The sequence below is a fragment of the Ilyonectria robusta genome (genome assembly GCF_021365365.1).
Source record: "Ilyonectria robusta strain PMI_751 chromosome Unknown BGZ61scaffold_119, whole genome shotgun sequence".
NCBI classification, from domain to species: Eukaryota; Fungi; Ascomycota; class Sordariomycetes; order Hypocreales; family Nectriaceae; genus Ilyonectria; species Ilyonectria robusta.
Genome location: NW_025764553.1, coordinates 2,665 through 30,328, shown reverse-complemented (window position 1 = coordinate 30,328; position 27,664 = coordinate 2,665). Strand labels below are relative to the sequence as shown.

General features: G+C 43.3%; 8 protein-coding genes across 8 annotated transcripts; 6 read left to right on the top strand and 2 right to left on the bottom strand.

The window, feature by feature from the left end:
* Positions 1 to 424: 424 nt before the first annotated feature.
* Positions 425 to 2,578, bottom strand: BGZ61DRAFT_376263 (uncharacterized protein; the record flags this gene model as incomplete). The annotated part of the gene is made up of 3 exons (XM_046242486.1): positions 425 to 1,498; positions 1,553 to 2,014; positions 2,081 to 2,578. The coding sequence occupies 3 exons, from the start codon at positions 2,576 to 2,578 to the stop codon at positions 425 to 427; spliced, it is 2,034 nt and encodes a 677-aa protein (XP_046093171.1).
* A 979-nt stretch (positions 2,579 to 3,557) lies between these two features.
* Positions 3,558 to 5,025, top strand: BGZ61DRAFT_376267 (major facilitator superfamily domain-containing protein; the record flags this gene model as incomplete). Its single annotated transcript, XM_046242487.1, has 4 exons — positions 3,558 to 3,750; positions 3,799 to 3,905; positions 3,962 to 4,136; positions 4,190 to 5,025. 4 exons carry the CDS (start codon positions 3,558 to 3,560, stop codon positions 5,023 to 5,025), a joined length of 1,311 nt encoding a protein of 436 aa, XP_046093170.1.
* A 303-nt stretch (positions 5,026 to 5,328) lies between these two features.
* BGZ61DRAFT_313023 (uncharacterized protein) lies at positions 5,329 to 5,556 on the top strand (the record flags this gene model as incomplete). Its single annotated transcript, XM_046238834.1, has 1 exon — positions 5,329 to 5,556. A coding segment is annotated over one exon (228 nt), but the record flags the coding sequence as incomplete, so codon positions are not given.
* A 1,200-nt stretch (positions 5,557 to 6,756) lies between these two features.
* Positions 6,757 to 7,092, bottom strand: BGZ61DRAFT_488021 (uncharacterized protein; the record flags this gene model as incomplete). Its single annotated transcript, XM_046250058.1, has 2 exons — positions 6,757 to 6,872; positions 6,906 to 7,092. 2 exons carry the CDS (start codon positions 7,090 to 7,092, stop codon positions 6,757 to 6,759), a joined length of 303 nt encoding a protein of 100 aa, XP_046093168.1.
* A 1,403-nt stretch (positions 7,093 to 8,495) lies between these two features.
* Positions 8,496 to 9,887, top strand: BGZ61DRAFT_511320 (uncharacterized protein). Its single transcript, XM_046252120.1, has 2 exons — positions 8,496 to 9,241; positions 9,310 to 9,887. The coding sequence occupies exons 1-2, from the start codon at positions 8,548 to 8,550 to the stop codon at positions 9,471 to 9,473; spliced, it is 858 nt and encodes a 285-aa protein (XP_046093167.1). The 5' UTR covers positions 8,496 to 8,547; the 3' UTR covers positions 9,474 to 9,887.
* A 4,056-nt stretch (positions 9,888 to 13,943) lies between these two features.
* BGZ61DRAFT_501167 (uncharacterized protein) lies at positions 13,944 to 15,059 on the top strand (the record flags this gene model as incomplete). Its single annotated transcript, XM_046251661.1, has 2 exons — positions 13,944 to 14,225; positions 14,544 to 15,059. 2 exons carry the CDS (start codon positions 13,944 to 13,946, stop codon positions 15,057 to 15,059), a joined length of 798 nt encoding a protein of 265 aa, XP_046093166.1.
* Positions 15,060 to 22,501: 7,442 nt separating this feature from the next.
* Positions 22,502 to 23,847, top strand: BGZ61DRAFT_542366 (chorismate synthase; the record flags this gene model as incomplete). The annotated part of the gene is made up of 3 exons (XM_046255177.1): positions 22,502 to 22,536; positions 22,604 to 22,789; positions 22,851 to 23,847. 3 exons carry the CDS (start codon positions 22,502 to 22,504, stop codon positions 23,845 to 23,847), a joined length of 1,218 nt encoding a protein of 405 aa, XP_046093165.1.
* Positions 23,848 to 25,935: 2,088 nt separating this feature from the next.
* Positions 25,936 to 27,190, top strand: BGZ61DRAFT_542365 (uncharacterized protein; the record flags this gene model as incomplete). Its single annotated transcript, XM_046255176.1, has 5 exons — positions 25,936 to 26,015; positions 26,075 to 26,305; positions 26,358 to 26,747; positions 26,823 to 27,016; positions 27,075 to 27,190. 5 exons carry the CDS (start codon positions 25,936 to 25,938, stop codon positions 27,188 to 27,190), a joined length of 1,011 nt encoding a protein of 336 aa, XP_046093164.1.
* Positions 27,191 to 27,664: the final 474 nt, after the last annotated feature.

The following is a 27,664-nucleotide window of genomic DNA, read 5'->3' as shown; positions in this document are numbered from 1 at the left end:
ACTTCTTTCCCCTCTTCTCCCACTCGTAGATATAGCCTTTGATACACGGACAGATACAATCAATTCACTGCTATCTTATTGGCCTTAGGGATTCAAGTTGCTCCACAATCTCGTCTTCCCTCAGGTTATCCCAGTCAAGGTTGCTGCCAATGTCAAGACCGAACTGCTTCCCTTCATCCCAGCCTTGAGCCAGGCTTCGAAGTGAATATGCCCTTTGTGGATTCGCATCGAATCGAATACATATCTCGTAGACTCGATGCCTATCTATATCTATCTATCCCTATCTATATATATATGGATGGTTTGCTGTTTGCCGCCAACAATACACAGTAAGCAGCAGAAGTGGCTAAGTGAAGTGTTAAAAGGACATGGAGATAATCAAGTCAGCCAACAGCAACTGTTGGAACATGCAACAATAGGTCAATTAAAAGATCGACAAGTCAGTGGCATCTAGCTGAAAATCTTCTAAGAGGGTTCTCCAATCCAGTATCCCCTGCGGGTTATCAAATTCCTGTTCTCCGCTAGTCTCCATCCCAGTCTTCCATGCAACCAGACCCATGCTATCATCGGCAGGTTGAGGCGTCAAACACGCTCCGTCAACCCCAAGGCTATCGTCGCCTTTGGAACAATTCATAATGGAAATCGCTTTTGATTTCAGGGCTGCAAGCACCATCCATTTAGATTCATTGGTCGCACATGCATCCGTCGTCCGCGTCTTTTCTAGATGGTAACCAACCGCTTCCAACGCTCGAGCTGCGCTAGAGCCCTGCGGCCGAACGCAGAGATACCACAGGATATAGAGCATCATGTGAAACTGCGGGTAAGCGCGCATCGACCAGCGGAAGGGCCGCAGGAGGTCATCCGACCAAATGTTGTCTGATTCTTCGAGAATGCTCAGTGCCTCGAGCAGATTGTCCTCGGTAGCCAACCCGCTGAAACTGTCCACACTCTCTCGCTGACGGGACACGAGATCGAGTTTTCGGAGAATCAACTGCGCAACTTTTATCGTCATTCTCTGCCGAGGGATGACATAGTTACAGCGGCTGAGGGCCTCGGCCATCTTGTCCTTGGCCTCACTGACGACCTGCGCACGGAATAACTCCCGCGGAGTCCCAGTACCGGGACCTGGTTGCAGCAGCTTGCCGCACACCCGGGCAACCTCGATATTTACCAGAGCCAGCGTCATGCGGGTCCAGCCAGCACGGGGCGGCGGCAGCTCTTTCATCTCTGGATATAGATCGACGTCTTCTAGGTTGAGGGGCAAGTCAACACCAGACATGAGGGCGGGACTGTATGTGTTGTTCAGACCGTGGTCTTCAGCAGCTCTTCCATCTCGAGCGACCAGGTGCCACCATAGACGACGGCGTATTTCAGACTCGAATGGAGATAGGTTGAGTTTTTTCCCGTCTCTGTGCAGACCAATGGACTCTGCAGCTCGGGTGGCAAGGCCATTCAGAACCCAGATGCCTCGTCCGGAGTTGTGGACTCGTACAGCGGCCTAGCCAAGAATTATTATTAGTATCACTCATCATCCAGTGGGAGTATCACATACCGAGTAGATTGCAAGCGCTTGCAGTAGACCCACAGTTGGGGCCTCGAGAAACTCGCCGCGTGCAAACGCCTGCTCCACGCCCTTCTTGAACTTATAAAGGCACGAGTATTTATCATCCTCAAGTAAGTTAGCCACTTCAGCGGGCTCTAACGCAACTGTCGCTGCAAAATAAACAGCATAGCATACGGCCAAAACCTCGGTTGATGCGTTATTGGGGTCGTCGATGGTCGTATAGATGGAGATTTCATCAGTAGGAATGTGGAGGATCTTTATGCACGGGTCGACGCTGTCAACATAGACTCTCCACAGTTGCATGGCCGCTAACTTGGTGGGCAGATAGCAGGTGAGCGGTTGCTCGAAGCACTTGCTAGACAGGATGCCCATCAGGTTGAATGGTGATGAGGTGAATTGTTGTGGAGACTGGCTCCTTGGCGTTGAGAGCGCCGAGCGAACGTCATGTTCCTTTGATGGTATGGTATTAGCCCAGGCGCCTAGACATTCTTATTGCTTGGCATTAATGGATCTCACCTGTTCAATCACGCGAGAGAAGAGGACTTCGTTGAAATACTGGCTGGAAGACCCCTTCTTCAGCAAGACCTCGTCGGTAGGGCTGTCGTCGGTGCATTCCGACCTGGCGGGCCGACCTGGCGGCTCAACAGCGGGAGATGTTTGGTAAGCTGTGCTAGTATGACTTGTACTGGTATAATCTCTACCGGTTTGGCTTGCACCGGTGTGACTTGGAGCTGGGTTGAAAGGCCTAAGACTCAATTTCGTCTCCTGCTCACGAGAAACCGTGATCAACGTCTTCTCCAGCTCAGAAATGCGACTGGCCACGTCCGTGATGGTCGTTTTCCGCACGCGGCGCACCGGCGGCCCGGTCTGCGGGTATAGGCAAGTGTACCCGCCGCGGGAGCACTGCGAACACGGCGACTGCTTGTCGCAGCGCACCTTGCGGCGGTGGCAGATGACACAGGACCGCTCTACTCGGCGGCCGGTCGACGGCGAGGCCCGTGACTGGCCGGCCATGCTCAGGGGCGTGGAGGCCATATTATCAATATATGCAGGCTGTTTGTAATTTTTGTAGGGGTTTGTACGGCTTCGTAGAGAGCATGCGTCGGTGTCCCTTCGGCGCCGTTCGTAAGGGCCAGTTGGTGAATCAATGGACACGCAGTAGAGGAGGGCTTCGGTGTCGGCTGATGTTTAGGGGGCGAGCCGAAGAGCTCCTGGTTTGGGCTTGGGGGCCTTGCGCCATACATATACGTGGTGGGGACTTCTGTATAAGCGCCAAATTGCGCTTGAACTCGTCATCAGCGCGAACAGAGCCGAGATCGCGACACTAGCCAAACGCTCGGGGTTCAAAAGCCGCCACAAGATCGTGGTGTCGGAGAAGAGAGCGTGCGATCAGTATAGACTCGGAATTAGCCTTCACGTTGATCTGATTCATGCGCAGAGACAAACACCGAACAATGGCCTGTGCCGGTTCGTGGACAACACTTATCCTTGTTCCGGTTAGGGCGCTCCACAGTGGCGAGGCCTGGGCTGCTTCAAGTCGATGGGCGCTTCGGCCTCGGCTCCCACTCTTGCGCCAGCGCCGAAAGGGACCCTACTCCAAGCTGCAAGCAATATCCGATCCGAAGAGCGAAGACGCGATGAGGGGGCCATTCGTCTGGCATTTCTCCAAGACCCTTTTGAAGGCCGAGAATCTTTGTTTTTGACCACACATTCTCTCGGAGCCGACACCTTTGACCGTCGCAATAGACCGCTCGCTCGCCCTTCCGGCGCCGAGCCTCTTCGGACATCGGACTGCCTCTCAAAGCGGCCCAGCTGTGAAAAGACGATATAAACCCCGGTCTTCCTTTCTAAATCACGCCTTCCCACCTTAGATTTCTAGCTTCCACTTTTCCCATTTAACCTCCTTTCAGCCGCACTAAACCACCTCCCTCCCCAAACAAAGATGGCAATCAAAGCGTCCTTGGCCTCTTCGGCTGACTCCCAGATGACCGGCATGACGCTGAAGACCGCTGTCCAGGAACCAGATAATGGTTTAACCGACAAGTCGTCGGTCACGGAACAACCCGATGAGGAGGCGGCACCCCCCGCACCTTACAAGAGTGATGCTCCAGATGGTGGTGTCACTGCCTGGCTCGTCGTGCTCGGTGCTTGGTGCACATCCTTTTGTAGTTTCGGATGGATCAACAGTATGCAACCTTCAATTCGTTCCAGGCTTCAAGTCTAACTCGTTCTAGGTGTCGGAGTCTTCCAGGAGTACTACCAGAATACTCTCCTTAACAAGTACTCCGCCAGTACTATCTCATGGATCCCTTCCCTGCAAATTTTCTTCATGATGGCTATGGTAAGTAATGAGGGTCGTTTTCCTTTTCGATATTACTAGCTAACCTGACTCTCAAGGGTCCGATCATCGGCATGCTGTATGATCGACATGGACCTCGTCAACTTATCCTTATCGGGACCTTTCTCCACGTATTCGGCATTATGATGACCTCACTCGGCACGGAGTATTATCAGATCATGCTTGCCCAGGGTGTTTGCTCTGCTCTGGGAGTCTCTGCCATCTTCCAGCCAGGTTAGCATTGCATCATCAACTCTCGTGTTGGCCCTCACACTAACACTTTACAGCGCTCAACACCATCCACGGCTGGTTTAGCACTAACAGTGGTGCCGCCTTTGGTATTCTCGCCACGGGTTCCAGTCTTGGCGGTGTTATATTCCCCATCATGGTCACACGTCTTATCGAAAAGGTTGGCTTCGGCTGGTCGATGCGCATCTGCGGCTTTCTCCTCCTCGCCCTGCTTATTGTCGCCAACTTGACAGTCCGTGCTTTCCACCCTCCCCGTCCTAAGAACATCACCAAGGAGGAACTCGCAAGGCCCTTCCATGAGCCCGAGTTTATCTTGCTTACTATCGGCTTTTTCCTATTTACGTATGGCATCTACGTGCCTATCAACTACCTTCCCGTCCAGGCACAAGCCACTGGTATGGATCCCAACCTTATCGAGTATCTTGTCCCCATTCTTAACGCCGCGAGTCTCTTTGGTCGTATCTTCTCCGGCGTCATGGGCGACCGCGTCGGTCGGTATAACATCTTTGTCATCGTTGGCTACCTCACTTCTATCTGGACCCTTGCGCTGTGGATCCCTGTGAGCAACACTGGTGGAATCATCGCCTTTGCCGCACTCTTTGGTTTCTGCTCTGGCGCATACGTTTCCCTCATCGCACCTTTAGTGGCACAGATCTCACCTATTCAAGAGATTGGTTTTAGAACAGGCATCGTATTCTTTATTTCTAGTATCGGTGGCTTAACTACTAACCCTATTAACGGTGCCATCATGGACGGTGCCGATGGGTTGAGGGGTATCAAGATCTTTGCCGGCGCCTTCTGCTTCGCTGGCACAGTGTTTATTATGGCTGCAAGGATTCATCGAATGGGATGGAGTCTCACTGCGAAGTTCTAAAGTGGGATTTCATTAATTAAATTGGTTCTGAGATAGTTTCACTTGGGATGGGATATATAGATTTCTCGCGCCTCAATCAAAGGCTGGTTAGCGAATACACAATTATTAATAGAAACACTGTTGACGGTGGACTAGTGGAATTTAGTTGAAATGCTGTCATCTTCTCCTCCCTAATTTATGGATCTGAATACAAGATCGATGAACAGTTGACAGGCCGCTATGTGGTTGTCACTCGGAAAATAAAATAACAGTCCCTGAATGGCCAATGAGCTGCCCATCGCCCATTGTGTTGACAAGCGTGGTAACTGCCACTGCAGCACGTTCGTCTACGAGGTCGACCTCCTTGCGATCAGCATCGTGAACGAATTCAACTGCAGCCTTTGCTCTAAGAGGGGTTATCTCTGGGTCTTCCCCTCAAGTCCTGGGCAGTTCAGGGTCATCAAGGGCGATGAGGACGCTCTGACAAGCTACGCGTTCGGCTCCAAGACGACACATTACAAATTCTGCCCACACTGCGGTACAGGCGTTTTATCTAGGAGGCTTACCGGTCCACCACAACTCATTCTTGCTATTAAAGTGAGTTTGGTGATTTTTTAGTGCAAATCCACCGTGTCGACCATGGCTGTGGATCAGCATGTGGGATGTTTTGGTGAGATTGAGAGATGGGAAAGAAAGCGGGGAGAAGAGGGTTAAGGATGAATAAGTGGTATTTAAATAACCTCGGGTCAGATCATGCTGGACCTGTGTTTTTATGTTGCTCCAGGACTGTAGTGAGAGAATGGAAAGACAAGATTGATTAGTTGGGTGATGGTCAGCATCGGCTCCATAACGCCGCTCCTCCTTTCCTTCCCGTCCACGTGAGCCTGGGCTGATGTGCGATCCCCATAAACGAATCTGAGCACTCCTCTATTGCTGATATGAGCTACTAGACCTGGGCTTTGGAGGCACTGGGTCCCTCAATTCCCCATAGCCAATATATGTTGGGTCACAATCGTTGAGCATGGCCAATTCCCATGCGTACAGACTCTAAGTTAGATAAAGCCGGACGGAGACCATCACGCTGCGGGTGGACTCTCTATCAATGAGTTGCTGATGCTCAGGCAGCCGGACCCCCAAAGACCCCGTCTCTCCGTTGCTGACTCCGTCCACATCCCGATCAAAAAGATACATCGTTCTTTTTTCACAAGTCAAGTGCTTGTGTCAAGCTCTTTCTTTCACTTTCAAATCACTTTCACAAGGCAAGCGCCTTGCTTCTCAGGCTCGTTCCGAAAGGCCACCAAACTTCGCCCGAATCCTCGTGCCACGCCAAATCCCCATCGCCACAGACTCTGCGCCACAGACCCTGCGCCACCACTCCAATCAAACGCTACTGCGCCACTATCCCTGTTGAGCCAAGGATGGTAAACACCGCCACTCGGCTCGGTTCCTAGCTACGTACTCGCCTACCTTTACTATTTATTATCATTGCCCTGGGAATGTACCTCGCCTCTTAACCGAGTATATTAATTTTATTAGAGATTCTAAGTATACAGCGACTAAGTTAGTAGTGAGGTATAGAAGAAGAGGGAACAGTTAATAAGAATTATCTAAAGAATAGAAGAAATTAAATAGCTATGTGTTTGGGCATAGCTGTTAAAGCTTATATTATTAGGATGGCAGTCCTTAATGCGACAAGCCAGATGTGAAACCGGATGCACGACCCCGAGGGATGGGCCGCGTTCCACTGTCTTCTCATCCAGCAGCGTAGGGTTCAGCACGCCGACGATGCTGCCTTTCCCATGGGGGCCGGTTAGTTCCTTTCAAATTCTCTTGGTGAGGAGACACCCAGCCCCTAGGGGGGGCGAGATCTGCTGGAGCTTGTACACCAGACCGCTACATACGTTGAACACACATCTGCCCACGGACCTGAGCTAACTCTGCGTACGAGTCTTCCCACATCCCAACAGCTGACTCGTCTCCGTCCTCGACTCTGCGGCGGAAATGCAGCTGATACGGATGGAGCTGAACGTCGAAGAAGAACCACTGGTTCTCCCATTCATCCGTTTGGGGGAAGGGGTATACGTGCATGGATAGTGGCACATCGATTCTATCAATCCCATCGAGGAGTTCTTTATGCCCCCCCCCCCCCCGCTCCGTCGTCAAAGAAGCTCGCCCTGACGAACTGCAGTCGGGCCGCACCGACCAAGTTATTCGCTATGTATGGACTCCTCAAGATTCGGAGTTTAGGGACTTAATGGTTAAAACAATCATCTTAAAAGCGTAAAAGCCAACTATTGTAGGGGATAGTTAGCAGGGGAATAAGCAGCATGCAGGCAAACATTGTGCGGTTCCCGTGTGGGCCCTTTCACCTGATGTCACCCTGTCGATCATGCTCAGGGTATTGATTCTAGCCCATACATGCAGGAGGCTAAGCAGGCCGCCATCGTGCGTATACTGACAGGGCTATAGGACCAAGTGGGGGCCTATGGAGATTGACAGGCACTGGAATGGAATTGGAATGTGAAGTTGCTTGGCGCGAACGCAGTAAGATGACCGCCAGAAGCCACCGACAAGGTTTTCATTGAGCATCACATCACTACCGTGGCAAAACTGGGTCTTCGTTCATGAAATAGTGCTAATGCAGGTTGCTTACCCCCCTGTCCACGCTGAGTATCGGGTGGCCTTGGCCCACACTGCGCTATCCCTGACTAGACAAATCGAGACCGCCTTGCGTGTGTCTTTAAACGTCGCTAAACCCACTCATTCCTTAAGGAAGAAGTGTGATTGTCGGTTTGATGTTCAACACCTCCGTCTTGCAACATGCATCTGATACTCACCGGCGCAACCGGCTTGGTCGGCTCTGGCGTCCTCGACGCCATGCTCAAGTCCCGAGAAATCACCAAGATATCCATTCTTAGTCGAAGGATTGATATTGATGTTCGAGTGGGTTGCACACAGTGCTCTAAGTTGTAAAGGGCGTAATTTGCACTGTCCAGGTATCACGTGAAGTGAGCACCACCAATTTGAGTGGGCGGACGAAACTCTCTTCAATGTGATTGACTGGATGGCGGGTACGAGTGCAAGCATACGTTTGGGTATGGGTGCGGCTAGAGCACGATGAGAGATTTTTAGAGGCAACGAATGCGTTGATGAAGAGCAAGCCTCTTCAGCTCACGTTGTGGGTCCGGGCGAAGCAAGGGGGGCGCCCAGCTTTGATATTGAAGCGAGAGCGAGAGCGGAAGCGAGCTTGCTACTGTATGACGTTAACTGTAACGATCAAAAAGGTTGTTTATTACCGAGTGATCCACCCTAGCTACTTAACTTCACTGGCCGAGAACTCTGGAGTTAGGGTTGATCCGAGAACTCTGGAGTTAAGGTTGATTAGCTCGATAAGTCCGGTTACATGTGGTACCGAATTTCTACCATAGCGTTCATATATATATTTAAGCACCTCTTAGATGTCTTCCTATGCCTTTTCGATATTAAACAGTCTTCCTTACTTGTTTCCAACTTTCATTACGAAGCAGAATCTATTAAGAAATAATGGCGTTCCCACTGTATACAAAAACATTCCACACCACCTCCTATTCCAGCATCGACCCTTCTCGTCCCGATCTCTCCACGGCTGGGAAGGTTGTTCTCATTACAGGTGGTGGTTCTGGTATGGGACCTCGCATAGCCCACGCATTCGCAACTTCTGGAGCCACCAAGATTGCCATTCTCGGACGCACTGTGTCCAGTCTCGAGCAGACAAAGCAAGAAGTAGAGGCAGCTCATGCTGGCGTGATAGTTCATATATTGGTTGCTGATATCAGTGATGAAACTGCGGTCAGCAAAGCATTTGAGGGCATCTCGGAAGCCTTGGGCAAAATCGATATACTCATCAGCAACGCAGGTTACTTGCCCGACACTAAGCCGATCGCGGAAGCAGATGTCGAGGAATGGTTTCGGGGAATGACTATCAACGTCAAAGGAACCCTAATTCTTTCAAAAGCTTTCCTCAAGCACGCCTCCGAGAATCCGACTTTCGTGCATGTGTCAACCGGTGGTTGTCACATTTCTCCCATGCCCGCGAATAGTGCGTACGCAGTGAGCAAGATGGCAGCTGCTAGGATGATGGAATATTTCGCTTTCGAGAACCCACAGGTCCGGGTCCACATCATCCACCTAGGTGTTGTCCAGATAGACATGTACAAGAAAAGCTCCGAAGGTGGCCTAGATTTCCTGTTTGATGATAGTAAGTTACCTGATTGTCTGCTGCTTCTATAAAGTGATAATGCTGAACTGTGCTAATATGTAATATAGTCGAACTGCCAGCTTCTTTTGCGGTCTGGATTGTTAGCCCCGAAGCTGAGTTTTTGAGGAGTAAATTTGTCTGGTCGAACTGGGACGTCGAGGAGTTGAAGGCCATGAAAGAGCAGCTCCTTTCCTCGCAGGACCTCACACTTGGTCTCCAGGGATGGCCTTAGGTGCGATCCAATCCATCCCAATGACATCTTACATATCCTTAATGCCTATTTACGTTTTACACCCCAGAGGCATGGTTCTGACGGATGCAGTCACTTGTTGGACAAAGCCCCGTATCTAACCGTGGCTTGGGTTGGCGGTGAATTGCGGCAGTGCATTCGTGGCGAAGGTGGCCTCAGGGGTGGGAGGAGAGGGCGCAGAAGGACGAACCTTTTCGTCCCGAAACTCACATCGGTGGTGTTCTAGGCATCGTGGTTGGGGCTGAGAAAGGCACAGATCGTCTAGTGGTCCGCGGGTTATACAGGATCGAACGTCGCGGTTCATGTTGAATTCAGCAACCTTCATTCAACGTCGATGAAGTATATCATTCTTGAATACTACGGGATCCTTAAGAACCTTGTGTATCAGCTCTGTCAGTCAAACTTAAAATTCCTCAGCCCGCAGTCCACACCCCCTCCATAGCGCCTATCGATTATTCGAAATGGGACAACATAGACAGTGATCCAGCCGCCCCACAGTCGGCTGCGTTACCCTCGACGCGTAGCACAGAGCACGTCAGGGTTTACCCAAGCCGTCATCGTTCGGTGCGAGGTTGAGAAACGCAAATTTCGGCCTTGGTCTGCCATAATGATCACCGAAGATCATCCTGTCTTTTCGCAGCCTGTGCCTGCCGTCCCAAGGCTCATTGAGGCCCTCGCACGATTTGCTGCGTTTTGTAGGGACCCGTACGTAAGACCCTAGTTCACCCGCCGTCCAAATTCCCGCCTGATTTGTAGGGCAACAAGCCGACATCGCCGAACCTTTCCGGGACAGCAGCTTCCCCCGCTTTAGCTTAGCAAGAAAGATCATTCAAGACACAATTCCTATGCTTCCTGCTGCGGCACTTAACTGTTATCTGAACAGCCTGTCAATATCGCAGATGTTCGCTGAATACTGAACTCGCCCTAGCTTGATAGTGAGTATCAAGAAGATATCACGCAATTAGAACTCCCAAGTAATTTAACCATACACCATGCTAGTAACAACGCCGGATCCGTCTCCCTTTGACACCCTGATCTAGATCCCTTTGAGTATAAAATAGGGCACCTATGATCCTCAATCCATGAAAGAACAACCTTCTGAATTTACATCATTTGATCAATCACTTCTGCTATTGCATATAGCAAATTGCGTATCCAACAGCTTATGTAAATAGTAAAAGCAGCCACTCTGGCACGCGTATGTCAGAGGCCACCATCAGGGCTTCATGGATGCCTGGCTCACGAAGCAGAGGAGCCTCCGCCGGCGAAGCTCACCCGGCTAAGCCTAGTCGCGCGGAGTGCTGGAGCAAATGCACATCTTCATCCTAATCCTCTGATATACCGATATCCTGACCTTAGTCAGAAAGGGTGGGATTGACACAAAAACCCCTCACAGGAAAAGCGGGGGCCGGAGGCATCCTAGATCAAGACAATCAACATATTCAGGATCCACACCCTATTGAACACTAATCCCTGGATTGAATGTGACGAACCGTATCCAACATCATCCATAACTAGCGTTAGCATGACAGAATGTCGATGGCACGTGACTGCGTATGACAATTGGGACGCCGCCGGGCTGCTAAAGGCCAGATTTGGGGGTTACGGTTGTGCCTTGCTGCCTGGCGTGTCGTCAGAGCCGATTCAGGCTTTTGTTATGTCCCTCACACAAAATGTACATACAAGTTGTCCCATAACGCGCCACAGAGACGGTCCGTGCGGAAACTCTTTTAACATTGGAAAACCGCGACAGACTTTGCAGTCGCTACAGTACAAGACTCGTTCCGAAAGGCATTGGCGGGCCCGGAGGGACCGGTCTCCTGTCATCACAAGGCAAGCGCCTTGCTTCTCAGGCCTGTTCCGAAAGGTATTGGCGGGCCCCGTAGGGAACCGGTCTCCAGTGTGCCGCGTTCAGTGTTGGGTTTTGCCTTTGCCTTTCGGAACGAAAGGTTCTTCCTTCCGCGTCCTCCTTCGTAAGCTCGGGCCGCTAAGCGATCCGTGTGAGCTGCACCACAAATCCACGCCACTAAACCGTAAACTTCGCCACGTTCGAGAGCCACTTTCGCCACAACCCATGCGCCACGGCAATCTTTGAAGCGAGAGCTACATACAGGAGACCGGTCCCCTACGGGGCCCGCCAATGCCTTTCGGAACAGGCCTGAGAAGCAAGGCGCTTGCCTTGTGAAAGTGAAAGGAAGAGCCTGACACAAGCACTTGTCTTGTGAAGAAAAGAACGATGCTGACGAGCACTATATAAAGGACAGGGTCCAGTCTCATCACGTGACACAGTGGCACAGTGCTATCATCCCACACACTGTGGGATCACACTGTACCACAAGGGTCCTTGAAGGCAGCCTTTAGGGCTTCCCTTCCAACTCTAGATAATTCAATCAAGTCAAGTAATTCAATTCACATCCCTGACGGTAATGACCTCCTTTTGCCCCTTTAGGTAGTCCATTTCCACTCACTATCTTCCAGGTAGATGGCGACGAAGCCCTAGGTAGGTATCGCCTGATGGCCTTGGGATCGTAGTTAGGCAGTTGTAGGTATCCTTGCAGGTATCTATTTAAAGGGAAAGGAAGAAAGAAGAAAGTATGGGCGTGGGTGCCGCGCACTGAACTTTATGCCTTTCGGAACGAAAGGTTCTTTCTTCCGCGCCCTCCTTCGTAAACTCGGACCACAAGACGATCCGTGACGACTCAACCACAGAGCCTCGCGCCACCAAACTAAGCCTCCGTAATAGCCCCCTTCTATACCACAACCCATGCGCCATCTTTAAGGCAGTAGATCCTAGAAAGTATCTAGATTAATAATAATTTATTTAATAAATGGCTTACTTAATTAACTAATTAAGCTATATTTATTAAGAAATTGTAGAGTATTATAACTTATTTATTCTGAAAATAATACTAATGATATAGCGGAAGTCCGGTAAGCCAGGTAAAGCATGCATCTATCGTCCATGCGTCCGTCCGTACAGAGTACGGATGAGTTGACAATTACTCGTCCCGACGCTAGTGCGTAAGTGGGTTGCATTAGCGCTGCTGACGCTGTCGTCGGTTGCATTAGCGCTAGAAGCCCCACATTCTTCCTCGTCCGCTGATCGGTGCCGCTTTTCTGGATATTAAGTATAAGTAGGGCGGGACAGTCGGGAGCGCTAATGCAACCTGCTTACGCACTAAAAGCGGGGTTCCGGCGTCAAAGTCTGTGCTTTACACTCCGAACGGTCCCGCACGCAGGAATAATTCGCGCTGACCCCACGGTTATGGCGATCAGAAACTCCATTGCAGTCCTAGCTCGGGACTACTTACAAGCACGAATGTGTTGTATCTTCCCATAGAGGCCCGCTTCCATTTCTTCAAGCGTAGTATAGCGAAGAGTAGGTTTCTTTGCCTACTCAGGCGGCAGAGACGATAGCTGGTCACCCATGTGCCGGGCTGGCTTGGATGCGTGAAGGGCGGAAACGACGGGCCATGAGGCCAGATGAAAACACCAAGAAAGACCTTCAGTTGGTAGTACCCAGCGGAAAGTTTTGGAATATTCCACCCTTCACGCGAAAGCGCCACAAAAGAAGGCTGCGGTCAAAACGCTCTGGCCGTCGGCGGGCGATTCTAGCCTGGTGCTTTGGGTGCCTGTTTAGTAATTCCGGCGTTAATGCCACGGACAAAAAAAAGGGCGACCAGAGATAAGCTCTGCCCGCGCAGGCGTTTGACACCAGACGGGCAGGCGTTTAGAAGTAAAAAGTTAAATAAAATTAAGAAACTAGTAGCGTTAGTTAAGCGAGTGGCCAGAACCGTTAGACAATGCGGGTATTCAGCCCATTCATATCCGATTGATTGATTGTTGTATCTGTTCTTCTTCTGTGTCTCCGAGGTCTCTGCCTCTGACAGATCTGCTGTATCCACATGCAATCTCAAGACCAGTGACTCTCACGTAACCACCCCGCAGATGCCTTCTGTTCAACACATAATCATCAACCCAGGATGTCTTGGGCTCACCTCAGGTGTAGCACCCTAGTGAATCTAACAATAACTGCGTAAGCAAAAGCGGCTACAGCCAAGTAGGAATACAGTTGGGGGGTTTTCTCTTCTCGGGCCAATCAGCTTCAACCTTCTTCATCGAACTCCGTTTTCGCGCCACCTCTCTCCGCCCCGCCATCGACCCCATGCCATTTACCGTGAGGATTGCTTGGCCGCGACCGGGTTCCCTTTTTCCCGCAAGAAGCCCCGGAGCATCAGAGGTAGCCCACAGGTTTATGAATTAACTAATCAGATTTATAATCATGCGGGGGCTCGGGCCCGACAAGTTTCCGACCGGCGCATATTATGTAGTTGTACATCAGCACCAGGCTCCTAATATGTATAAAGGCATCTTCGCCTCTCCTTATTCCACAAGTCTACCGCATACGCCCAGCTTGGAGTCCTTGATACCTTGGAATTATCAGCTTTAATCATGTCTTTCACCTTGTCAACGCCCAATACCAGCATCACGCCTGATCAACCAGGCCATTGGGTAGTCACCGAATTTGGCACTCCATCCGTGTTAAAATGGGAGACCTGGGATCCCACTTCCGAGCTCTCTGGCGAAAATGTTCTCGTCCGCATAATCGTAGCCGGCATCGCTGGCGCAGATAACATCCAACGGACAGGCGGCTATCCTGTACCCCAGACCTCCAAACCTGGCTTCACACCAGGATACGACTGTGTCGGCGAAGTCATAGCACTTGGCGATTCGGTACCGAAAGAGAGCAATGTCAAAGTTGGAGATCGTGTTGCCGCCCTATGCGTCACCCGCTCCCATGCGACTCATGCTATCCTGTCTTACATGGAGCTTCTACCCATCCAGCCCACCGACGACCCTGTCAAGGTGGCCGCTCTCCCACTCAATTACTTGACGGCCTATGGCATGCTTAAGCATAGCGGAGTCCAACTCACTCCTGGGTCCAGCATACTGATCGGCTCCGTGAGTGGGGGCGTCGGCACGGCTGCTGCACAACTGGTCACATCCCTCGACATGGGCATCAAGATGATAGGAACATGCTCCCCCTCCAAGTTCGACTACGTTAGATCTCTTGGCGTGGAGCCAATTGATCGCAATGCTTCTGATCTTGTCGAGCAAGTTCGGGCACTGACGGGCGGCGAAGGTGTGGACGTTGCGTATGATGCGGTTTGTAGCGAGGAGAGTCTCCAAAACAGTCTGGCTGCGACGAAGGCAGAGATCGGGCAGGTCATTGTGATTGGTATCATGTCGGAGATTTCGGCAGATGGTAGTGGGATCGCGCGAAGCGTGAAGGACACCCTCGCGTTGCGGCTTAAGGAGCGGATGAGGTTCTTCGCTATTGGCCAGGATCATTACCAAGACGGTAAATGGGAACCGGGTACTTTTCTGGCTGATTTTAGCATCATCCTGGAAAAGGTTCGGAGCGGAGAGTTGGAGCCGGCTATCGCTAAGCTGTTCCACTTAAGCGAGGCTATACAAGCACATGACGATCTGATCTCAGGAAGTGTGGTTAAGGGCAAGATGTTGTTCATTGTTGATGCAGACCTGGCTGCTCAGTACAGTCTTTAAATCTCTCAGATAATGGCAATGGTTTGTTTCGATTATTGCCCGTGGCCTACTTCTGCACCACCCCCACCCCTCTTTTTTCTTTTGCGCCACCCTAGATATGCACAATGCCATTTCCAATCCTTCCACGAATTCCTTCATCTCTTCACCAATTCAATTCCTAATACCTTCAAAGTCTCCAGGTTTATTCTCCAGCCTAAAATACCTCAATTGTTAACGGCTGATCTCGTCGGGTACCAAAGGAGAGGCTGTAGAATTGTCTATCTTCACTAAGGGTAGGCATGGGCGGCATCGGTCGTGATACTCTAGGCTCGCTACGGGCAAGGTCGACGTAGAAGTCAACGATGAGTGCTTGGTGTCCGGGGGGAGTTACTCGGGCGGAAGCTGTGGTGGTGGAGGTGGAGGCGGTTGGGATTGGGATTGGGATTGGGATTGATCGAGGGGAACTGTAAGGAGTCTGGATTTTGCGCAGCGCAGACAACACAAGGCAAGTGCCTTACTTCTCAGGCTCGTTCCGAAAGGCATTGGCGGACCCCGTAGGGGACCGGTCTCCTGTTTTATTCTGCTTGTACCTTCGACGAGGGATGCGAGGGTGCGAGCGCTAACGACGAATCGCTCTCGCTTGACTGCGTAGCGTTCTCCCTGCATGGTGAGTGGTTCTGGGTGTCAGCTTTCAGTTGCCTGACTGCGTTGAGTTGTTCCGACGAGTAGGCGCGAACAACAACATCTAAATTCCCGGTTCTGGAACGTTCTATCGCACGTGACACCTTTCTGCGCGGGATCGGATAAACCTCACCGCCGTTCCCATGCATACCTCTCCAGCCACTACGGAGTAGTAGCAACCACTTGCCCCTCCTCCAGCTACTAGTAGCAACAGCCTGTCCCTCTTTCTATTATCTCTCCAGCTACTAGTAGCAACTACTTGTCTTTCTGTTATCTTTCCAGCTATGAGTAGCAACTTAGTGTACATAAGACTGTATTATTGCTCTAGAAAAAAGGGGCTATCCTGGATTATTAAGCAGATTCTATTAGAAGTTATTTAATAGTATTAGCTGCTTAAGTATTAACTAGTTTATATAAGTAGGAGTAAATAGTATATTACTTACTAGTTCTGGAATATTTTATTATATATAATATCTTTCTATATATATTTAGATAAATTTTACTATTTTTTCTATAGCTTTAAAGATATAAGCTATTATAATTATAATAAGTTTTAATAGTATATAGAAATTTATCTTTAAGAATTTTAATTTATATAAATCTAGCTTATATATATATATACTTTATATAGTAGATTATATATATTACTTTATTTATAGTAATATAGCTATATTTATTAATTTGTATTTTAAATATAATTAATAAATTAATTATAATCTTTTTTTTAATATAAATTAATATTTATTTTAATTTTAAAAAAATTATTATTTATTAATATTTTATAATTTTACTATATATAAAGTTATTTATATAAGTATATATTATAGCTTAATTTATTAAATAATTAATAGAAATTTTATAATATAATAATATATTTAAATAATTATTATTATAGTAATTATTAATTAATTTTTTACTTTATAATATAGTAATTTAATATAATTATTATAATATATTATTTTAAATAATTTAATTTATAACAATTTAATAAATAAAAAGTTAATAAATATAAAAACTCTATTTATATAAATATTATTAAAATAAAATTATTATAATTTTTAAAATATTTAAAATTAATAAGAAATTAAAAGCTTTTTTTTTAAATTTTAATAACTTTTTATTTATTTATATAATTAAATTTTTTAAATTTTTTATTTTTATTATCTTATAAAAATACTTAATAAAATTTATTTATTTATTTATTTAATATATACTATTTTACTTATATTTAAATTTATAAAATTTCTTTATTTAATTTAAAAAGAAAAAATCTTTTAATTATCTAGCTATAAAATAAAAACCTTACTACAATTTTACTTTACTATCTTAAAAAGCTTATTATTATTATTAAATTTATATTAGTAATCTTATTACTAGTCTTATTTAAGTTATATAATATGTATTTATCTATCTTTTAATTCTAGCTGCCTCTAAGTTATAAAGAAGTTATTAGGGATTTATATATAGGTTTGCAGCAATTAATACTACAATTTACCTTCTTTATCTTCTCTATAATTGCCTTAGTAATACTATAACTACTCTTTTTAACTTAGTTCTCTAGATATCTTTATAGTAGCCTTCCAGACTGCTATTAATATCTTAAAACCTAGCCTTTTCTTCTTCTAGTTATGTAATTCTTATATGTTAGTATATATATAGATACCAGGCTTATATAGCTATTTACTTAAAATTCCAATTTTATTATTTCTAGAGTTAATTTACTTTGCTATATTATAAGATAGGCTTTATATTATCTTAGCAGTTTTTATTTTTATCTTTTTCTTATTTTTAATTTAAACTTTTAATAACTTTAAATATATTTTTATTTTTATATTTCTTAAAGCTTAAGAATTTAAGGCTTATTTAAGGCTTTTTTAAATTTTATAAAAAAATTTCTTTTTTAATATTATTTTTCTATTATTTTTATTATAGCTATTTTTTATAAGTTTTTTATAATTTTTTTTTAATATTTATTTTATTATAATTAATTTTTAATATAGTAAATTTTATTTAAGTAGCTTTTTTTCAAAATAACTTATTATATTTATATTATAAACTTTAATTTTAATATAATTTTAATTTTTTTTAAAATTTAAAAGATAAATTAAAAAAATAAAAATTAAATATTTTCTTAAATTTTCTTAAAAAAGAAAATTTATTTAAGTTATTATTATATTATTTATAATATTTAAATAAAAGCTAATAAATTATATTAATTATTTTTAAATATTATTTACTTTTTAATAATAAAATTAAAATTAATAAATAAGAAAATTAAATTCTTATTTATAATTTTATTTTATATATTTAAATAGAAATAGCTATATTTTATAACTTAGTTAAAAATATTAATAATTTTAATTTAAGAAATTAAGTTGTTTTTTTAAAATATTATTAAAGCTTAATATAACTTTTAATTTAAGAAGTTATTATATTATATTAAGCTAGTATAAATACTAGCTATTTAAAATATTAATTAAAGAGGGGATTTAAATAACTTAAATTTTAAAGTATTTTAAAAGTTAAATTATAAGAATTATTAATATATTTATTAAGATTAAAGTTAAAAAAGTTAAATAGAATTTTAATAAAAAAGAAAAAAGTAGCTTAAAATTTAAACTTTAACTTTAGTAATTATAATATATATATAATAAAAATATAGTAAATTTAAATATTAAATTCCCTTATTAAGAAATAATAATAAATATTTACATTATTATATTATAAGTAAAGAATTAAGCTTTAATTATAATAATAATAATTAAGTAGATATATTAATTACTTTATAAAACTTATAAAAAATTAAGTTATAATAATAGTTAAAATTAATAATAATTATAAGAATTAAAAGTTAATTAATTATAAAATTAATAAAAAATAATTACTTTTATTTATATATATTCGAGGTTATAAGGCAGTGGAAGAATAGAATTAATTATAGATAAAGGGATATCCTTATAAAGGATATAGAGATAAGAGATTAGATAAGATAAGGGATAATAGTATATAAGATAGTATAATATAGTGTATATTATTGATGATGTATATAGATAAAAAGAGAAGAAATAAACCCCAGAGGAAGCTCTTCTTTTATAGACAAATTCAGCCGGCAGATATATAGATATTAGGATAAAAATAATACCATTGGAAAGCCCAGAGATTCAGCTTCAAGATGGTATTGAATATGTCTTCCTATGTTCCCTAATTGCCGAGTAGTCTTGATTTCAAATCACGGAGGAATTGAAAGTCTATGCTTATAAACTAAAACACTTAATTTCTAAGCTCGGATAGATTAATAAGCCGAATCGGATAGATTAGTCATACAGTATAAATAGTGTTATTAGTACCGTATTTTAGTGTTATATTATAAGATTTTATCTAGAATTTTAAGCTTATATTTAAGCTTAGATTCTAGCTAATAGAAGTTATATATATGTATTTATATATTTATTGGACTTTAACAAAATTAAAATTAATAAATAAGGAAATTAAATTGTTATTTATAATCTTATTTTATATATTTAAATAGAAATAGCTATATTTTATAACTTAGCTAAAAATATTAATAATTCTAATTTAAAAGATTAAGTCTTTTTTTAAAATATTACTAAAGCTTAATATAACCTCTAATTTAATAAGTTATTATATTATATTAAGTTAGTATAGATACTAGCTATTTAAGATACTAGCTGGATTTTAAAGTATTAAGTTAGGTTATAGAAGTTTTTAGTATATTTATTAAGGTTAAATTAAATTAAAAAAGTTAAATAGAATTTTAATAAAAAAGAAAAAAATAGCTAGAAACTTAAAATTTAAATTTTAATAATTATAATATATATATAATAAAAATATAATAAATTTAAATATTAAATTCTCTTATTAAAAATAAAATAAGATTATAAATAAGAATTTAATTTTCTTATTTATTAATTTTAATTTTATTATTAAAAAGTAAATAATATTTAAAATAGCTAATATAATTTATTAGCTTTTATTTAAATATTATAAATAATATAATAATAACTTAAATAAATTTTCATTTTTAAAAAAGCTTAAGAGAAAATTTAACTTTTATTTTTTTAATTTATCTTTTAAATTTTAAAAGAATTTAAAATTATATTAAAGTTAAAATTTATAATATAAATATAATAAATTATTTTTAAAAAAAGCTATTTAAGTAAAATTTACTATATTAAAAATTAATTATAATAAAATAAGTATTAAAAGAGAAGTTAATTTCTTAATAATAAAAAATAGTTAGTTTTTTTTATATTTTATAACTTAAAATAAAATTATTATTTTAAGCTTATTAATTATAAATAATAAAGTTAAAATTAAGAAATTAAATAAAAGCTTTAAATAGAAATTAATAAGTAATAATCTTATTATTTAGCTATTATTTCTTTTAATATTAAATATAATATTTATTATTTATTTTTAATATTTAAAATTATTATATAACTTTAATTTCCTTAATAAGAAAACCTAGTATTTAAATTTACTATATTTTTATTACATATATATTATAATTACCAAGATTTAAATTTTAAGTTTTAAGCTATTTTTTTCTTCTCTATTAAAATCCCATCTAACTTTTTTAATTCTAACCTTAATAAATATACTAAAAACTTCTATAACCTAATTTAATACCCTAAAATCCTTAACACCTATAATAACCTATTTAAGTTATTTAAATCCCCCCTCTAACTAGTATCTTATATAATTAGTATCCATACTAACCTAATATAATATAACAGCTTCTAAAACTAGAAGTTATATTAAGCTCTAATAATATTCTAGAGAAAGACTTAATTTCTTAAATTGGTATTATTAATATTTTTTACTAAGTTATAAAGCATGGCTATTTCTATTTAAATATATAGAATAAGATTATAGCTAAGAATTTAATTTTCTTATTTATTAACTTTATTTTTATTATAAAAAAGTAAATAATATCTAAAAATAGCTAATATAATCTATTATCTTCTATTTAGATATTATAAATAATATAATAATAGCTTAAATAGATTTTCTTTTTTAAGAAAGTTTAAGAGGAAATTTAGCTTCTATCTTTCTAATTTATTCTCTAGATTTTAAAAGAATCTGAAATTATATTAGATATTATTTATATAATATAAATATAATATATTACTAGTAATAAGAACTTTTTAAATAAAATTTATTATATTTAAAATTAGTTGTTATAAAATAAGAGATAAGTATTAAAAGAAAAGTTAGTTTTTTAATAATAGAAGATATTAATTTTTTTTATATTTTTTTATTTAAAATAAAATTACTATTTTAAGATTATTAATTATAAATAATAAGATTATTAATTATAAATAATAAGATTATTAATTATAAATAATAAGATTATTAATTATAAATAATAGAGTTGAAGTTAAAGGGGTTAAATAAAAGTTTTAAATAGAAATTAATAAGTAATAATTTTATTATTTAGCTATTATTTCTTTTAATATTAAATATAATTCTTATTATTTATTTTTACTATTTAAGATTATTATATAGCTTTAATTTATTTAATAATATTAAGTAAGATTATAAAAAAAATTAAATATAGCTTTAATTTATTTAATAATATTAAATAAAGCTAAAAACAATTAAATAGAATAAAAAGCTAATATAATTAAAGTTTATAAGTTTTAATTTTAATATAACTTCTATAATATTTTTATACTTATTTAGTTATATATTTATTTATATATAATTTCTTTATATAAATCTTTTTTAAAAAAAATATATTTAATTTATTATTATATTATTTATAAAATTTAAATAAAAACTAAAAAATTATATTAATTATTTTTATATATTATTTACTTTTTAATAATAAAATTAAAATTAATAGTTAAAAAAATTAATTTATTAATAGTAATATTATTATATATATCTAAATTAAAATAGCTATATTATATAATTTAGCTAAAGATATTAATAATATTAATAATATAAAAAGCTAAAATTTTCTTTAAAAAATCAGCTAAATTAAATATAACTTTTAATTTTATAAGTTATTATATTATATTAAGTTAGTATAAATACTAGCTATTTAATATAAGATAGAAGATTTAAATAACTTAAGTTATTATAAATATTAAAGATTTTAAGATATTTTAAAGATTAAGTTATAGAAATTATTAATATATTTATTAAGATTAAAATAAATTAAAAAAATTAAATAAAATTTTAATAAAAAAAAAAAAAGCAGCTTAAAATTTAAACTTAAACTTTAGTAATTATAATATATATAATAAAAATACAGTAAATTTAAATACTAAATTTCCTTATTAAGAAAAATTAAGTATATATATATTACTTTTTTATATTAATATAAAGATATACCTATAAAATTTAAATTTATTTAAAAATAAGCTTAGAAGCTTATAAGGTAATATAGTATAGGTTCTACTAGAGTTAGCAATATCTAACTTTCTTTATATTAAGTCTCTACTAAAGGTGGATAGCTCCTTTCAGATATATCCACACGTACCCTATACTACGCCAGTTATAACAGCCACAGCCAGTTGTAACAGCCACGGCCAGTTGTGACAGCCACAGCCACACAGCCACACACACACACCCATGAAAATCGTAACACACCACCACTCCACAATTAAGTTAGTCACCGCTAAAGAAAAATATCTTTGCGACATCGCTACATTCCTCCCCCTCCAGCCCCTCCAGCCCCTCCAACCCCTCCAACCCCTTTCTCTTCCGTCAATCAATTCACCCATTGAACATACAGAACGGATCAAGACACCATGTCGACATTTGGCCATTACTTTCGCGTGACGACGTGCGTCCTCTCCCTCGACTAAACTGCCAGGAACCCAAGACAACGCCACTGACCTCCATCGTCACAGCGCCGGCGAGTCCCACGGCAAGACCGTCTCCTGCATCATCGAGAACTGCCCGCCAGGCCTGTCCCTCGTCGAGTCCGACATCCAGCCGCAGCTCAACCGCCGACGCCCGGGCCAGTCGGCCATCACCACCCCGCGCGACGAGAAGGACCGCGTGACTATCGGATCTGGATGCGAGTTTGGGCGCACGTGTGACAACCCTACAGGAAGTCATAATGTTGGCCATGATGCTAATACCCTAGCGTCGCAGATTGGGCACGCCCATACTCCTGACCGTGCCGAACGAGGATCAACGCCCTCACGACTACGGCTCCAAGACCATCGACCTCTACCCGCGCCCCTCCCACGCCGACTGGACTTACCTCGAGAAGTATGGTACCAAGGCCTCCTCTGGCGGCGGCCGGAGCAGCGCCCGTGAGACAATTGCCCGCGTCGCCGCCGGCGCTGTTGCCGAGAAGTGGCTGCGCGAGGCCTACGGTGTCGAGATCGTTGCCTTTGTTTCCTCGGTTGGCAACATCAAGCTCTTTGAGGACAGGCCTACGACCGATAGCGACGATGTCGACTCCCTTAGTAGCAACCCCAAGTTCCTCGAGCTTGTCGACTCCCTAACCCGCGAGAAGGTAGATGAGTTCCTTCCCGTGCGCTGCCCTGATACTACCGTCGCGAAGCGTATGGAGGATAAGATTGCCGAGCTCCGCGATCAGCACGACTCTGTTGGTGGTACCGTAACCTGTATTATTCGCGGGTGCCCATCCGGCCTCGGCGAGCCGTCCTTTGACAAGCTTGAGGCTCTCCTCGCCCACGCCATCATGTCTATTCCTGCTACCAAGGGCTTTGAGATTGGCTCTGGCTTCCGCGGCACCGAGATGCGCGGATCCCGCCACAACGACCCCTTTGTGTCTACCGCCGACGATGCGACGCCGAGCGCCGGCGCTGGCATTCCTCCCTCCCGCCTGCAGACCAAGACGAACCACTCCGGCGGTATCCAGGGCGGCATCTCCAACGGCATGCCCATCTTCTTCCGCGTTGCGTTCAAGCCCCCCGCTACAATCTCCCAGGACCAGACTACTGCTCGCTACGACGCTTCGGGCGAGGGCGTCCTGACCGCCAAGGGCCGTCACGACCCTAATGTTGCTCCTCGCGCGGTTCCCATCGTCGAGGCCATGGCCGCTCTGACTATTGCCGACGCCCTCATGGCTCAGCACGCGAGGCAGATGGGCGTGAAGATTGCCGCAGCTGGACGGTAGTACATTTCCGAGTACGAGGGCTCAATGTACTACGAGTGAACGTGGAGACCAAGGGGGAACACCGGCAGTATAGAAACGGTTGGGATCAAGGTGCTCGCAAAGATCTAAAGCGTTAGGAGAATACATCTTTTATTAGACTTCGGCCCTGTCCATGTTCTGTCCTTCCCCAATGAAACCGAAAATGCCTTCAAGCCCGGCCTTAAGACATGCCCGATTGGCGAGCACAACGAGATCAGCATTCTCCTTGCATGGCCGAAGGAACGATCAAAGGGCGGCCTCGGTAAGCGTCGGCGCTCACGCAAGAGGACGCGAAGGGTATTTCGCCAGCGACGATGAGAGAATCCGGCCGTGCGAGCAAGACAAAACAGGCCTTGGCAGACGGTGAAAGATCAAGCGTCGGCCTCCTTTCCTCGAACCGCCTGCCTCTGGCTTTCTTTTCTTTTCTTCCAACTCGCAGGGCGCACACCTCTTCTCAGGCCTACCGTACCCCATTTGATGCTGCATTGACGTCTTGGTAAGCCTGCCGAACCAGGCTCTCGGCGGCTTGGCTCACAACGAGCCGAGGCAGGGGCTCTGGGCAATGCTGGCCGCCTGGCTCTCGAGACTACATCTTGCGCAAGGGGCCCCTGCAAGCCCGCATGCCCAGGATGGTGGCCACAACTGATACACATGACGTCGGGTACGTAAGGAAGAGCGAGACTTCTATTTCGGGCAAGTTATACCCCGGAACTTACCGCTTGTTGGGGCGGTTCCGAGTACACCACCAGTTGGGTGGCCACTGGAGGCTTCGGGTGCTGCGATGACTGGAGTCTGGCTGCTGGAAGCTGAGGGCGCTGTCTCATTGCAGTGCTCAATCCTAGCTTCAGAAGTGGGCCGATGGCGCCCAGGTTATTTCCCAAGCTCCAACACGATTACCTCCTGGGGAAGTCCATCTTCAGGCATCCCCAGTCGCGATGCCGTCCCTGGCTCTTCTTCCGGGATCAGTTGTTATTCTACTGGAGCAGACGCTGAATTTTCCGACTTATCCACTTGCGTCTCCGTCTCTGGACTGGGCGATCGCTTCACCACCGCTTCGGTCACGTCACTCATGCTCATGGAAGGATCCGCTTCCCTAACCGCAAGGCATTAGCCATCGGCAAAGGCGCTTGCGGGTTGGCACTGTACGTTCCTCTCTTTCAATCAAAGTAACTTGCTGGCGTATGCTGACACTCGTAATCTTAATCCACTCCGTCAAAAGCAATAACCGCCGAGAGTGCTGCACACCTCGCTTATCACCTGGGCACAGTCTCCTAGCTTATTGGCTCGGACTGCCGGACTGCCGGACCAGTTTTTCCCAGACAATGGGCTTTGGAAACAATAGCCTGTCCCTGTCCCTGTTCCTTATCCCCCTCCTCCTGTGGTTGTTGCTCTTGATAGATTGGACCTCGCAGGCTTGCTGATCATCGGGCCCACTTTTACCGACAGAATGGGCTTCCCTACTATTGGCTACTTAACTTAAGACCTGCTTAGGCGAGCTCAGCCCCAACGACGACATTGGAGGCAGATTGGGCGAGATGTGATGATACTATGCTTCTTTTGCGTCGCCTGCATATCGCAGACGAATCCCATGGCGCCAAGGAGTAGGAAATATTGTTGAGGAATTAGTCGTAAGCCAGACCAAGCCTCAATCCTACGAATACTGGCCCACACTCCCTCCCGGAGGTAGCATCTCAACCATCATGCGGCTTGTTTCCTCAGCGCCACCAAATGAACTGAGCTGATCTCTCATCACTTTGGGATGCAAGGGAACTTTGGGACGCAAGGGATGCATGCGGGTCAATTAATACCCGACGGCCGTCGTTGACACCGGCCTCCCTGCATCGAGGCCAAGTGCTGGACGTAAATACCGCTGCTTGCCTCTTGCGACGAGCCAGACAGTACGCACCCTGCAATTCCTAGCCATCAGACAACTTGCGACGAGTCAGACAGTACGCACCCTGCAATTCCTAGCCATCAGGCAAAGGTCTTGGAGAGGCTGATTGAGGTATGTCCACTGCGTCTTACTGTCCAGCAGTAGCTCACATCTAGGCCTCCAGTCAAGAACCAAGCATGGACACAGAATACTTCCCCACTGCCGGCCCTACCATGTACGCATTCGATCCATGGTACAATGAACTGGCTGGAGAGAGGTACACTCCTTATGACCCTCGACCTTCTCTTCACCTTTACTAACATCTGCCATATTCAGATCTCATCACCTCCAGCTTGCCAACCAAACCATCGAAGCCAACCTAAGCGTCGAAGCCTTCTCGTATTTTTCCCACCACGAGTCCCAAGATTACCTCAGGATGCATCGAGCTGCCCATCAGCATCCCCTTTACCAAAACGCTACTCGTGACCGCGGTGATCTCTTCCATTGCCCATTCCGAGTCCTTGGTAAATGCAAGCATGAACCACAAAGCAACAGATATAAGTTCTTGTACGCTTTCCCCGCGTCCTGTATCCATGGTCGCTAATAATATTCATTATAGCGACGCATTAGATGCCCACTTCAAGCCATTTCAATGTAACAAGGGAACCTGTCAGGCACGAGAATTCGGCAGCATAAAAGCTCTTCGCAACCATGACAACGAGTTTCATACTCGTCACACTTCCTGGTATTGTCCCTACCCCAACTGCCTGGACAGCATGAAAGAATTCACCCGCAAGGGCAGCCTAAAAACTCACATGCATCGTGCCCATGGCGATACCGGGGAAGGCCGAGAGAGAGCCAGAGCTGTTGAAGCTAGAAGGCCTGATGATGGTGATCAATCTCCCCGGCCAACGAGTTGTAAGGAATGGGTCTTCATTCGAGAACCAGGAATGAAACCAGCCGCCGAGTTTGGCCCCTCTGCCGGAGAAGAGCTTGAGTCTATCACGAGGTGCACGGCTCATGACCCTCAATCTTCTCTTGAACTTTACTAATATCTGCTATATCCAGATCCCATCATCCCCAGCATGCCGACCAAAGCATCAAAGCCAACCCAAGCGTCGAAGCCTCCTCAGATTTGGGGGGGGTTTCTCGACCGTACGAAGATCCCGTTTATCAAAGAGTTGAGGTTGGCTCAGATGGTCTCTACCATTGCCCATACGAGAAAGAAGCTGGATGTGGACGCAAGCATCCACCACGTACAGAAAAGAAACATTTACTGTATGCTAACCCGATCCCCGCGTCTAATGTCTATGATGGCTAATGTTGATCATTATAGCCCCTTCATCGCTCTACACCTTGAGCTGTTTAAATGTTCCGAGCAAGACTGTAATGGTCGGGCATTTAGATCCAGATCCGAGCTTCGCCGACATAACGCGAGCTCTCATGGGATAGAGGAAGCTCTTGGAACATCCTTCCCATGCCCCCACGAAGGCTGCCCCTCCGCCAAACGACCGCTCAAGACCAGTTGGGGCCTAGAAGATCACTTGTTTGTACTCCACGGAGTTAACAAGTCGGACCAGCACGGCGGCAGGGCCGGTATTCGGAACCGAAAAGCCAGGGCAAGACGCATACGCCAGTCTCAATCTGGGGAAAGCCAAGAGAAAGCCAGAGTTGATGTTCCGCTGGATGAAGGCTTCAACGACCAGTTTCAATTTGGGCAAATTCAAGAGCTGCCCGACGATACGGACATGGGGCAGTGTCATTCTGGAGAAAGTCAAGAGAAGGGCGATGAGGTCGACAAGGTCGAAGGCCTTATGGGGCATGTTCTATTATTTCCGCGCGGACGCCACGGTGAAATATTGTCTTTTTCGGGACAATGGTTGTCTAGCAAGTAATAGGAGGGAGCCATCAGCTATATCAATAAAC

Bases quoted from the DNA above. Each gene is read 5' to 3' on its own strand.
- BGZ61DRAFT_511320 (XM_046252120.1), top strand. From the start codon at position 8,548: ATGGCGTTCCCACTGTATACAAAAACATTCCACACCACCTCCTATTCC. The intron at 9,242-9,309 runs GTAAGTTACCTG...TATGTAATATAG, and splicing joins AGATTTCCTGTTTGATGATA to TCGAACTGCCAGCTTCTTTT.